The 13,991-nt window shown below is 41.9% G+C and overlaps 1 protein-coding gene across 3 annotated transcripts in view; it reads left to right on the forward strand.

Moving 5' to 3' along the window:
- The first annotated feature begins 34 nt into the window (after positions 1-34).
- trpm7 (transient receptor potential cation channel, subfamily M, member 7) overlaps positions 35-13,991 on the forward strand; it is a 39,998-nt gene continuing 26,041 nt past the window's right edge. The window contains exons 1-5 of one of the 3 annotated variants that reach the window (XM_037095028.1): positions 35-192; positions 9,932-10,011; positions 11,105-11,143; positions 12,690-12,891; positions 13,169-13,382. In XM_037095028.1, the coding sequence (XP_036950923.1) occupies positions 190-192; positions 9,932-10,011; positions 11,105-11,143; positions 12,690-12,891; positions 13,169-13,382 (538 nt within the window). In that variant the 5' untranslated portion in view covers positions 35-189. Of the gene's footprint in view, positions 193-8,750; positions 8,979-9,931; positions 10,012-11,104; positions 11,144-12,689; positions 12,892-13,168; positions 13,383-13,991 lie in introns of those variants that run through there. The other 2 variants (XM_037095029.1, XM_037095026.1) reach the window with 2 other exon arrangements.

Genomic DNA, 13,991 nt, shown 5'->3' on the forward strand with positions numbered 1-13,991 from the left:
AGCCGGCTCGTCATGCAGCGTCAGTCCGGAGTCGCACAATTATGAAAAAGCAACCTTCCGTTGGAGCTGCAGCCGAAGCGGATCTCTCCAACCTCCACCGGGCTTTCCTTCCAAGGCTAACCGAGAGCACCGCCGATAGATGGATAAAAGCCACGACGCAGCTCTTCCTGAGTCTCAACGGTGAAGAGAATGGTACGTGAGCCCTGTTTTGTGTTTTGCTTTTTTGTTTTGTTTTGGACCAGTCGAGTGTTTAGTCCCCGGCTTGTTTTAATAGTCTTGTCAGGATCGTCGTGACTGATCGGGGGGCTCTGAGTGGCAGGTTCCCCCCCTTCCTCCTCTCCTCTCAGTGCATGCTGCCTGTCAGACACCCAGCCTGGACCCCGGTGGCTTTATTTTGTGTGTTGTTGGGTTTTTTTTTTTTAAACCTGTTTATGCTACGTCTGTATGTGCTGCAAAATTCAACACACTGGGACTAGTGAAGTGTACACGGTGACACACTGTCTAGCAAGAAAAGAAAAGAGGGGGAAAAAAAAACCCAAATCACACGCGGGCGTTAACGTTAGCAGGCTAAATAGCTAGCTCGCTAGCGCAAAATGCTAGGTACTAAACCTGAGCTAACTAGCTATCAGCTAGCTGGGCTGATGTTAGCAGCGGTTTGTTTGCCGTTAGGACGACAGAGACAACAGAGCTCCACTTCACCGGACACACACACACACACAAAGAGGGCACTTCAGAGCAGCTGGCACTTTCAAGAAGACACGTTTCTCTAAAGCTGTCTCAGATGTCGGAGAAGAAGACACACTGTCATTGCCAGTAACAAGTCAATGCCACCTTGAATGGCTGCCAAAGTCTGTTCAAACTGAGGGCTCGTTTTATTCCGCCGGCGTCGGGGAAAGTTAAGTGATGTTTTAAAACAGTGTATTTATTATCTCAGACCCCCCTTTTTTTGGTTGTTGTTAGACTTCTGTACGCCCACTCATGACTCTGCGCTACTCGGTGGGAGTTAAAAATGTCTTGGGCCTGTCTGCTGCAGACGCTGCTGAAGACTCGTCTCAGCGTTTGTGTTTGTAAATTTTGTGATCTGCCCTCTTCTTCCTCCTCCTCGTGACGAGCTCAGCCTCCCTCTTTTACCAGGTATTTCCTGTCTAGTCCCTCCTGCCCTGGCAGACCGATGAGCTCAGGGTGAATGGAAAAGAGAGAAAGATGACTGGTAGCCAAAGCTGTGAGTCAGATTTGACCACACAGTGTTGTTTGTACACAGTACGTTTCAGCTGGGTAAGATCCACAACATCATAGTATACTCTGTGCAAAGATAGTTCAGAGTAGGAGAGACATGGATAACTTCTTCTATCATGATATATTTATATATGTTGTGATATAGTCCCTAACCCAGAGGGGGGGATGTCTGGATCGGGTGAATCCAACAAATTAAAGATGTGATAAAGGTTCCTCGTGATTGATTCAGAAATCAGACAATATCTGTCGAATGGTCTTGTTCATTGATTCGTTAAATTCCCCACCGTGGCCTCGCACACCCTGAGATATTAAAATTAGAGACACGGTTTGAATAATGAGACAGAATCTTTAGACTATTTCATATCGTCACGTAACCTTGTTTTAGAGGTGATTATTGCCACATTTTATACATCGAGGCGAAGGTGAGAAGGGATCGGACGACAGCTATCAAAAGACGGACAGTAGCTACAAATTTATCCCAAATTGATCCATTGATCCCTTTATCGGAGTGGTTCATTTCACTGCGTTGTGACTAAGGAACGTGTCATTGCCCAGATATCCGATGGTGTCTCTTCTCACAGTACGGTATTTTATATATACACCTTTTATTCTGCGAGACGCCGCAGCAGCCGGCGCCTGTCTTTTGGCTGTCTCATTTCCCACAGAGCTGCCGGCCTGAGCTGATCACATGCCCCAGCTTACCCCCGAATGAGGGACGCTCCCGGTGCTCCTGTCTGAAAGCAGTCTGATGAACTCCTGCTGGTTAATCATAGCAGTCGGCGCTGTTTTATCTATATCACTGATCGCTGATAGACCTTTACAATTGCGGGTCACGGTCTCTTATGTAATTGTGGATGGTTGAAGTGGTGCTCTGCTCAGGCTTTAGCGCTCTGTGAGCTGGTAGAAAAATGGCCTTGCATCACTTTGTTGTGCTCCAGAAAAGACTCCCTACTCCCACACCACTTGTGTGTGTGTGTGTGTGTGTGTGTGTGTGTGTGTGTGTGTGTGTGTGTGTGTGTGTGTGTGTGTTTGTTTGTTTGTTCATTCCGTGTGCGTTTGTGTGTGTGTATGTAACTGCGTTCATGTTGCAGCCTGCAGAGTGACTGAGGCATGCCTCTCTGAGATCTGTTATCGCACGCTCTAATCCATTTGCGCCACACACGCAAGCCCATTTGAAGATGACTGATAAAGTTTTTCCAGTGGCCCTGGACTGGGGTTTTTAAAGAAATTGGTCACAGTCTCAGTTTGTTGGTTTTATGAATGGACTCCTGCCTCTGTAGTTGTTATGCAGCTGAGGCGCCCCCCTCCCCAATCGCGTCCTGCTCACTCTGCAGAGCTGCAGCTCCTGGTCAAGCAGTCGACTTGCGTGTGCTGTGCACTACCCAAAGAGCACTGGAGGGAATTCTAACGGAGTATATTTGGAATGTGATACCTTATGTACAATCTGAGAGAGATGCATGTTTATGCTTTTATAGTGTCTCACTTCTTTATTCAAGCAGAAGTTCAGTAGCTGTGACTCCACACTGTCCCTGCTGCTGTCTCCTAAACCTGTGTTTTCCTCAACCCAGTCGCCAGAATAAATGTTAACTAAGTACGTTTCTGGAAAACCAAAGGGAAGTTCACACTTTAGATTTCTTTATGCTGCAACTTTATGTTTCTTAATGTCCAATGTAGCTCTTTCTCTTCTGTCACAATGCTGTGCTTATGCTCTGGATAGATTTAAGCAACAACATAATGGGTTTGACTGAAAATATCTGTTTTGGTCTCCACAAACAAAACTGGAATTGTCCCAAGGTCTCCTTTTTTAAAAACTACCAGCTTTTTTCTGCCAAGATCACAGCTGGAGATGGAGATTGCTCAACTTCCTGTGGAAAAATATCCGGTTTTGGTCGCCACAAACATGGCTGGAAATTGTCCTGAGTTCTCCTTTTAAAAATATCCAGTTTCTGTCATGCTTACAAATGTTGGTCAAAAGAAATGCAGTAGTTTCACACTTTACAAATCAGAAACTCAAACCGTTTGGCAGCCTATATTGTCTGAAACTCCACCACCGCTCCCTCCACCTCCCGATGTGAAAGTCAGGTAATAATCGGATAACTAAACCTGATACGGCACGTTTTATACAAATGTCAATCTGGGTCACGTACAAGCTTGGGCGCATCTGTGGTTTGCAGAAATGTTAACTACTAACATTATATCCTGGCTTCTGGCTGCTCATAACCATGAGCACCAGATGTTGAGAAGAATAGCAATCACATGCTTTACACTTCAAGGTTATACAGCTGCTTGGAGGTAGGACTCGGGGTGGCGTGCCAGCATGGTATCAGCCCATGCTGTGCCGTTTCTCAGAGCTATGTCCAGGGGCTACAAGTGGTAGAGCTGGAGAGCCGTCACACTTTGGTCTCATGACTGTATGAAATGACTTAACTACTGTGTGCAGCTTTCCAGGAATCTTATCATAGGACCATAGTGAACCCTTCGCCTCCATTTAACAATGTTTTATTGGCCCAGAGCTCTGAACAACTGCTGTATGATGTGGCAAGAATTGCCAATTGATGAGGTCCGTCTGTGTTGAAATGAAATGTGTGATATAATCTCGGTTAATGAAGCCTATTTAAAGTCCTTGTTGGATTCGGTTTTGACCCTGTCAAAGGGATAGCAGTATTTGTAGCACACTTTATCATTTCAGGGATCTAACATTTACAGGTAGCACTGGGCAGAGTTGGAAACTTGAGACTTGGATGTGAGCCACACACTGAGGTCACCAATGGCTGGACTTGAGATCTGACGTGGACTCGCTTGATGTATGAGATGTATTGTGAAGATTTCAAACAGAAAAACAATTGAATCATTTCAATTAAACTTGTGCTTGTGCTGATACTGTGGCCTTCCTTGGTAAGGCACTTGTGACAACCTGGGGACATTTTGTTCTGAGCACTCATGACCTTCCTCTGTTTGACAGTCAATGTCAAGTGTGCATAATTAAGGACACTCATTAATTCTTTTTGTTGCTTAAATTTGTACCACAGCTTTTTCACCATTAATCACAGCCTCAGCTTTAAAAGGAAAATGTTCAAAGGTGCTTGAACTCCTGCCATGTTATTAGTGTGGTCTTCATGGTTATGAATCAGAGACGGTAGATTTGAGTCGTGAGTTATTTTGTTCAGGAGAACTTCGCTTGAAGTCGGCTCAGGCAGAAAAAGACTTTGGATTGGTCTCAGATCACCAAAGATTAGACCTGGCCCTCCCCTCAAACATTTTCACTAGAGTCAGGTTGGGATGTTGTCTAGCGTCCATCTCAGATGCGTTCTTACCTGCAGGAAATACTCCCTTGGGTGTGAAGGAGTAGGACTCCTATGTAATAATGAGTGTTTTTTGCATTCATATGAACACCACATGTAGTTGCATATCTGCAATATCAACGAATCAGTGGAAAGCAAGCAGAAAAGAGCCACTACTTTCTGTTCAACTTTATTGATGTCATCGACATGCCCACTCCCGACAATAACCTGCTCTGTTCATGCATCAAACATTTGTCAGTTATCGGCTGGATTAGGATTAGGAGCAGATTAGTAATGGACTGTTTAATGTTTGGCCCTTTAAAATCTGTGAAAATAATAAAACAACTCCATCACATTTCGCTTACACCCAAGGCGTCATATGTCTTGTTTTGAATGACCAGGAGCATAAACCCAAAGATACTCACTGCACTGTCATTAAACTAAAGCAACTGGCAGATTTTTACATTTACACAACTGGAACTATAGAATTTGTTGACATTTTTTTCTTGAAAAATTACCTTAACAATTTTTGCCATTTACCCTTTGTCCATTGTGTAACTGATTTCAGCTCTAATTTATGGCAGTTAAAAGAAGTACGATGTCTATATCCAGATTTTGTACCTCTACGTGTTGTGCAGTACAACCACATTTCTCGTGTGATGTGATTTGATGCAAAGAGAAACAGCGATGTGGAAAAAACTCATGATGGGAGACTTTGCTCACTGTAGCGAGGAGGATGCCCCAGTTCTGTGTCCGCGCTTATAGCTATAGCCATATACCAATGTTTCATTTGTCATAAAAAATCTATTTGTAATAATCAAAGAATCTGTATTAGAAAAATGAGGCAGTTGAGCAGTTTTATTACTGTTATTTTTCTAGAAAAAAACATTCTGTTAAATCCGAACCTTATCTCTTCCATTACAAAGAGTGGGAAAGTCTCAAAGTAAACGGGCCAAAAAAAGATGAAACTGCACAAATTAATTTAGTTCTTTCTGTTGGTTCTCTGAGAACCACTCTTCTCTGTGGCCACTGCTCACACTATAGTGCTGACCCCATATCCTCCACTCTTTCTAATGGGTAATGGCTTTTGCCAAGCCAGATGTTATCTCTCCCTGTATTACGTCAGGCAGGGCCAGAGGAATGATGGGTTCACCAGCCAGCCTTGTTACATTGTTGGGGGGAAAAAAAAAAGAAGGAAGGGAAGGAAGAGCTCAGTTGGCAAGGTTCAGTGTGTGAGTGGGAGTGGAGGGGGGAGATCACAGTCGGAAATGGGGCCTGACCGATACATCAGCCGATATTGGCCTATTACAGATGTATCGGGATATTGAGGGATCGTAGCAAAAGAACTTCAGTGTGGCTCTAAAAGATAAAGTGACCATATGTGATTAAAATGACTACACACAAACAATTGCCGATAATCAAAACTCTCTGCATCCCATGCAGTCGTTGGCAGAAAGATGGAAAGGTGCCGGGTTTATTTCCTACAGGAACAGAGTAATCATAAAACCAGGGGCTCAGAGGAAGAGGGAGGGAGCGAGGAAGTGAGAGAGCTTGTGAGTGTATGTGTGTTTTTGGCAGAGGCTCTGAAGTTCTCAAGTCTTTTGTTGCCTGACATTCTCAGGTACCATGGTTACATGTTAGCAGGGGACAGCCCGGCTTTATCTGCCTCATTAACACTTTGTTAGATCGAGAAGACACCGGTGTTTTTGTTGAAGGCGTTCATCCACAGTTCAACGCAGACCTCCCTTAAGTCGCAGGGTGTGCCTCACTTCTGTCACTAGTTCAGCAGGTAGTGAATCACCACAGTGAATTACATTTCAGATGCAGATTGGGTCACTAATTCAATGAGGACGGAGGCACTGAGGAGTCAATGACCTGCGGTATTCAATTATAAGGAAGGAAGCTCATGAATAACATCACATCAACAACATAACTAACTAATGAGGCAACAGAGTGAAATTCATGAATGCATTCAAAACGTCTCGAGACTGAATGCTGAGCCTGTATAGCCACTGTATTTCTATCTGCGCTCACCAGAACCCAACCTACCAATTAAAGTTATTAGATGAATCTGTTTTTATCCTGCTGTGACACCAGCTTTGTTGTAATTACACGCTTTTACATCTGCTATAAAGTGAACACTATATTCAAGTACCATTTTCTTCTGATAATGAAATTATGATGTACAAGTTTTGCATTGTCAAATACAAGTTCCCTTTACCGAAATGCCAGTGTAAAAATTCAGAAACTTAAAGGAACGATTTGACATTTTGCAAAGTACGCTTCCACTTCTTGAAGAGTTGAGAAGATTAGTCACACTCTTATGACTGTCTGTCAAATATAAACTTGGAGCCGGTAGAAGGTTAGCTTAGCTTAGCATAAATACTGGAGACTCGCTTTATGAAAAGGTTATAGAGCTTTACAGGTGCTTTTCAGATGGATTTTGGTACCAGGGAGGGGGAGGAGTTGTCACAACGATGGCATTTCCAACTGTGATACAACACGTTGAAAATATATATTCTATGTATTCTAAATATTGATATTCTATGCCTCAGCGAAAAAAATGACATCTAAGATGGATATAGCAAGGTTTGTGAAATGTGTGTTAAGCATAAAAGGCATTGAAGTTAATTAAGTTCTGATCACAATGCATTTTCCTTTTAACTGAGACTGCTGTCTGAGCTCTGTGGAGGATTATCTTGGCTCTGAGAAGCACACATGGCTGTTGGGCTAACTTAAGAACAACTAAAAACTTCACAAACCTCTTTAAATTCTTTCAAGAGTGGAATCACCGTCTTGGTATTTCAGGTGCAGGTTCATTCCAAAGTTAGTTGTAGTCGTGCCTTACCTTAGCACTGATCTGTAGCATTGCTTGCATATGGGCATGCTTGTGTCCTTGGATTGTCCTTGTTTAGTTGCCTAAAAGTTGCCTAATATGCAGGAAGACATCACTTTAAGTAAGTGAGAGGAGGCGGCACTGTTTGGGCACAACCATGTGTGTTGACTCGCTGTTAGAGAGGATAATGTGAGAAAGTATTTTCAGGCTAGCTGTTCCCAAGGTTTCCAGTCTTTATGCTAAGCCTAGCTAACATCTCCCGTCTCTGTCTTCATGTTAAATGGACAAATTTGAAAGTGACCTTCTCATCTAACTATCAAAAAGAAAGTGAATAACAGTAAGATTTAACTTTCTTTTCTACAACTTTTGTCTTTCTTTCATAGCTAGGTATGCACGTAGATTTTTTATTTTTTTTTTGTTTATTCAGGGATTGTTATCGACCTTCCAGGTGGTTTGGTTTTCACTTCTTAATAAGTGGTTTTGATAAGATAGCTAAATTGAAGGTTTGTCTCTAAACTGTGGTTAACCAAGCCTTCGGGCCATTGTTTGCCCAAAGCATACATCCATATTAAAGGGGATAATGATCCCCTCTGCAAAAATAATAATTCACACTCATCACATCCTTAATCGGCTCAAAACACATGTAAAACTTTAAGACTTTTCAACTGCTTTTTGAAACTGCTATAGAGACAAGATCAGCAGCATGTGAGCAAAATGGAAATTGAATAAGACAAAAAGTTGATGTCAGCGGTCTCAACTCTAAATTGAGATGACATTATCAAGGCCCCCTTCCGAGACTTTCGTCAGTGTTTATGTTTGATGTCATCATTTCCCACCTCGTGGTCATGTTCTCCAGCAGTGCTGCCACTATTGTGAGAAGAGGAGTTTAATCTGTGAGCACACACACACACGATGCAGAATTTTTCCATATGGGAGGCCTAATATGACGTGAATATCACGGCCACCACCTTATGTCAATATGTGAACCCATGTGTGTTCCATGTTGCATTACTACACCGGATCAAGATGTCAACATTAAGTTGCATCAGCTCACTTTGATCTGAATTGTTTTTTTATTGGCCGTTCTGAGTTTCAAAATAAAAGAGGGCCTCTTGAAGCATAAGTGCGGGTGCTGAGTGTGTTTGGGAGAGAGTTTGTGTGCACTGCATGAATCACAGCTGGTGGTGCGTCTTCAGTAGACAACTAGGTATATATCATTGAGGCCTCTGCCCATCCGCTAATCCTCTCCCACACCCCCGCCTCCCTCGTCTCTTTCTCCCCAGCCTAAGTATAATATCTAGTTGGTCTCAGACACATTCATCTGCCCCCTGAGTGCCTTCTTACAGATTAACAGTGGATGGAGTTGGGAGGCTGCAACCTCCTCACTGATCACTCAGCTTTTAACTTATGCCGGATCTGTGTGGTAACGGCATCGTCGTAGACTTTGAGACCTGTGGGGAACTTGCGTTGAGGTCGTTTACGAGAAGCGCGGTGATTCTTCGCTGATGATCCAGTGGTCAGGGGACACTGTGGTGACTGTGGTTTGTCCAGGAGATGCATGAAGGAGCTTTGGTATGTTCCTGTACAAAGCCCTTAAACACAGAGATGAAGAGGAGGACATCCAGGTACACACACAGCGGATCGGTGTCACTGGTCAAGCGGCGGCATGACTACTGTTTGTTTTGTTGTTTCTGTTAAAACCGCTATTTGTTGTAAGCAGCGTAGAACAACATCTGCTATGGATGGGACTCATGGCGCCTGAGATTTGCCTTGAGGGATAGATAGAGGACTAAAAACTAACTATTAATGAACTTTTGCAGCCAGCTCCAGCAGGAAATGTCTTGCTTGTAATTGCCTGGTTCACAGTATTTTCCTCTGCGGTGGTTGTAATTCCATTGTTTGAGTTTCAGGAATAGTTGAAACGCTTTAGTGTGAAGCAGGTGACAGTGTTTGCAGGTTTCCCCTCTTTGTGCTGGAAGGGATTAATGGGGCTAATCGCTCATGGGTCACGTACTGGAGGAACAATAAGACGCAAGGCATTATTTGAAAATTCCTCCAACATAGATCTTTGTTTTAAAAGAACAGTGATAAAGGATGAGATTGTTTTATTGCAGTGTTAGAGCGTTGGCAGACTGTAGCTGGTGACACTCCAGAACTGTGGTTTCTCCTAAATTAATTTAGTAGTTTTTTTTTTATTTATTTATTGAACCTTCTAATCCCTTTTGATTTTCACAGTCTAAATCCTGGATTAAGGGGTTACAAGCTCCCTTTTAGGATGTTAGGAGTTTATTATTTTCAGAGAAAGCTGCTCTAACTGAAGTAAAACTGACAACTTAACACTTTTGATTTATCTACAGTGGGTTTTTTTTTTCACTTGTTTTTCTTTGTGAAACTACAATTGAAATAATGTTTGTACAAGCACTTAATTACTGCACAGGGGAGCTTTGTTTTTATCATCCCCGGGGAACAGTTTGCTTAGCAGCTTGAAATTATTAAATGCAAACATAATAGCAGCATGGACGGCAAACAAGCGGCTGTCCGCTGCTCATAATAACAAACTGTTTCTCTTTGTCCACAGTCCCAGAAACCCTGGATAGAAAGCACTTTCACCAAGAGGGAATGTGTGTACATACTTCCAGTGTCAAAGGACCCCCACAGGTATGTGCTCAGACGTACTGTAGTGCGCCTTGTGGTGATAGCCATGGAAACGCTGTAATTGCATGGTGTGTGTTAAAGTAGGCCCAAACCCTAACCACTACTCTCCAAAGAGTAAATGAGTCTGTTTCTACATAATTTTAATGTTTATGTCTGTCACTGTGATTACAGTGTTAAGTGAGAGGGAAGACCAGTGATGAACCTGTTTATCATATCTTCTGCCAGTCTTCAGGATTGGATTTGTGATTAATCTCTTATCAATCTGTCATTTAGGATGTTTGGATTTTCTGAATCCCATTTTAAATGATTTGTTTCCCTACCAGTTGTTATTTTAATTTAAAAAAAACCAAAAACATTATGTTCTGTGTGTATGTGAGTAACTGATGTGAATTTTTCTGCAGGCTCACTGGAATTTTACAGAGCAGTGTTAAAACTGTATGGAAGGCTTCTTATTGGTTGGCGTGCAGGCCACTCATTCATAATGTGCCGTGTTTGCATGAGAAGCCCACACGAAATATCTCGATTAAAGATACAGCAGCTTGTATGAAAGTTGTCCAGTAGTGAAGCAACAGACAAAAAACAAAAATGAACATTTTTCAGTTATTTAATATCAAGTAGTTTCCCACAGTTTCACCACCTCCTGTTTTTGTTGTTTTTAGTTACACTTTAAGAAGTCACATTCCTTCCTTTCTTCTTGTAAACTCACAATGACACTGGGTTACTCTTTTCCCCGTGTTTTCTTTCACATCAATTATTTGCCACTGGCTTTTCTCCTCTAACTTCAGTATGTGTTGATTTGGAGGTGTTAGTGAACATGGGCCCATTTAACACTGGGCCAAAGTCCTGCATGTGACTGCGATCAAAGTGAGAGTCCCCTTGGCAGGTTTCATCAGGCTGTCTTGGTGAAAGGCCAATCTGACTGGGCTGCCTGCCTAGCCGACAGATAACCTTCCAAAATGTCCTCAAACGTCCACTAAGAACTTCTTTCTAACCAGGAGAAATCTTTGTGTCTTTACAAATGTATCACATGTATAAGGTCCTAGTTTATTTACATTTAGATTAATGATTAATTATGCTGCTGTGAAATTCCTTCCAGATGCCTTCCAGGATGCCAGATTTGCCAGCAGCTAGTCCGGTAAGTATTTGTTTCACTCGCTCTTTGTGACCTGACAGGATTAGCCTGAAAGAATACATGTTAGCGAGTTACTTTACACCAGAAAAGGCCTGCAGGCAAAGTCTTTTACAACGCAGTTCTGCTGAACAGCAGCCCTCCTCAGGAAACAATTAACTTCCAGGCTTTGTTTGTCAGGATGCGCATTCTCGCCTAAGTTCATTAAAGGAGGTGACGAAATGGAGAGGCTTATGTTGGTCATTAACTGTCGTAGTAATGCAATGTTGAGGCACATTTAAAGTAAAGCTCACCTTGAAAGTGTGTCAGCCCTTGTCATGATGGTTGGTTGTTGGGATTTAAAAAAATGTCTTTTATTTCAGACAGAGGTGACAATAGCGGGCTTCTCATTTCAAGCCAGTGACTCTTAATTTTATCAGCTGAAATAACTGTTGCTAGCAGCAAGTATCACCTTCTAGAGAGCCAAGTCAATTAAATTTAGCATCATGATTTGGTTAAAAATCTCTCCAGCTGTCTATTTAATGTTTTTAGTCAACTTGTTTTAAGATGAGAACCCTGTAATATGTATTTTTTTAATGTGCTTGACAGCTGTATACATGACAGTGATGCTAAAGCTTCAAAAAGTCAGCATCCATCCCAGCTGATGAAATAAAGAAAACACATTGTTCTTGTATTACATTGTATTGTTAGACGCCCCTAGTGTTATAGGAGATTTTTTTTTTTTTGCCGTTCTTACACAACCCTGTCTGACTGCTTTGCATTTGTTGACAAGGACAACAGTTTGCTTGAGTGTTTATCTTTTGGTAGCTGATGTTTCACTTTTCACCTTACAAGGGAAAGAGAAAAGACAGACCTGATAACACTAGCTTAAACTCTGATATACTGCAATAGTTTTCCACACAGGTAAATGCTATACAGTGTTTGTGCAAGTGTGAAGAGGTTTTTTTTTTTTTGTTATTATTATTTATTTTTATGTAAAACCAGAGACAATAGTTCTCCTTGGTCTGTGATTCTAGGTTGGGTAATGCTGTAGGCAGTAAGCTAGTGAACATGCTAACATAACAAACAAAAGCTGGTGCTCTCCATACCAAATACTCCAGAGTACCAAATATATGTATTACAGCCATTTCGCACAATATATTTTTAAGATCATCTCTTAATATTCATTATATATTGAATTAGTATACCAAAGATTTATATCCGTGTTGCTAATTTCCTACCAGAAACCCTGACTGGTGTTTTTGTTATGAATGTCCTTTAGGTTCTTTTTAGTTTCTCTGTGTGTAGCTTAGTTTTTGCGTTGAAACACAGGGGCCATATGGAAAAAGTATTTCTTAACTGTTTGCTTAAGGGTACAAAGCATGGAAATTCACAAGGTTTAGCATCTAAATCTATCTAAATGTGCCATAAAATGAGCTTCATTTAAATGTTGTATTGTCTGTATTCAGTTTTATCTGCTGTGTAGTACAGCTTTGTAACATCACTGCTGGAACAATTGAATAGATAATTGATAATTGCATTATCAATTACAAGTGATTCTGTTCACCCTCAGGTGCTGCTGTGGGCGGCTGGTCCGGCAGCATGTTGGCTTCACAGCCAGCTTGGCCACAAAGTACTCGGACGTGAAGTTGGGTGAAAACCCCAACCTGCCCGCTGTGGAGGAGTGGTCGGTGGAAAAACACACAGAGGCGAGCCCCTGTGACGCCTATGGTGTCATCAACTTCCAGGGAGGGTCTCACTCATACAGAGCCAAGGTAAGCTTGGCAGGGTTTGATAACTGTTGTGCAGATTTGTGAGGAAATTGACTTACACAGATATTGTACTGCATTTCTGGTTGTTTTGAACAATGTAGATAAAAATGATTAATCGGATCAACTTATTAGTCAACGAACTGAAACTATTTTGGTAATTTATCAATCATTTCACTGATTTTTCAAATAAAACGGTTTGTTGGTTTCCACTTCCTAAATTACTGTGTTTCTCTGCTGTATGTATTCACATGAACATGCTTTTCTTGTGTGTCTCGGGCAGTATGTGCGTTTGTCCTACGACTCGCGGCCGGAAAGCATCCTGCGGCTGATGCTGAAGGAGTGGCAGATGGAGCTTCCTAAAATCCTAATCTCTGTCCATGGAGGAGTTCAGAACTTTGAGCTGCACCCTCGCATCAAGCAGGTTGTGGGCAAGGGCCTCATCAAAGCTGCAGTCACCACCGGGGCCTGGATTCTCACCGGAGGGGTCAACACAGGTATGTGGTCATAAAGAGATTAGTTTAGTCATCCACGTGCCCCCTGCTGGGTGTGTTGTTACTGGAAAATTGTATAGTTAAGAGAGGTTCCTGGAAAGTCATGAGGATTTTTTTTTTCATTTGAAGGATTACAGCGTTTCTTGATCATCAGATTGTATTTTTACTAACTTTCAAATGTATTTTATGGTGGATTACTGCTGCGTTTCACCTCAGCAAGGCTAAGAGTAAAGGAAACTAGACTGTTTACCTCTTCAGTAGGTAGATGAAGAACATATAATCAAACTGGCTTGCAGCTCTTGTCACAAACACAGATTCACATTCAGTATTAGTAGCTGCTTTATTTGTGGCTGTGGTTAAGCTAGTTATGTAATTTTCCGCCAAAAAAGGGCAGGCATAAATCTCTGCCATGGTTTTACTTTCTTTGCCCGTAGGCGGCACAGATTTCCTTGAACCTACAGGAGTAAAAAATCTTGGCACCGTGGCTCCGCAGGCTTAAAAAACTAGCTCAGACTGGTTTTAGGTTCTTGCATCAATGAAATTAAAATCTCCATCTTTATTTGAACTGAAAAATGACAAACAAACAAGAACTGAATAAGTGTGCTAAAATAA

Source organism: Acanthopagrus latus, chromosome 4, assembly GCF_904848185.1.
Source record: "Acanthopagrus latus isolate v.2019 chromosome 4, fAcaLat1.1, whole genome shotgun sequence".
NCBI lineage: Eukaryota > Metazoa > Chordata > Actinopteri > Spariformes > Sparidae > Acanthopagrus > Acanthopagrus latus.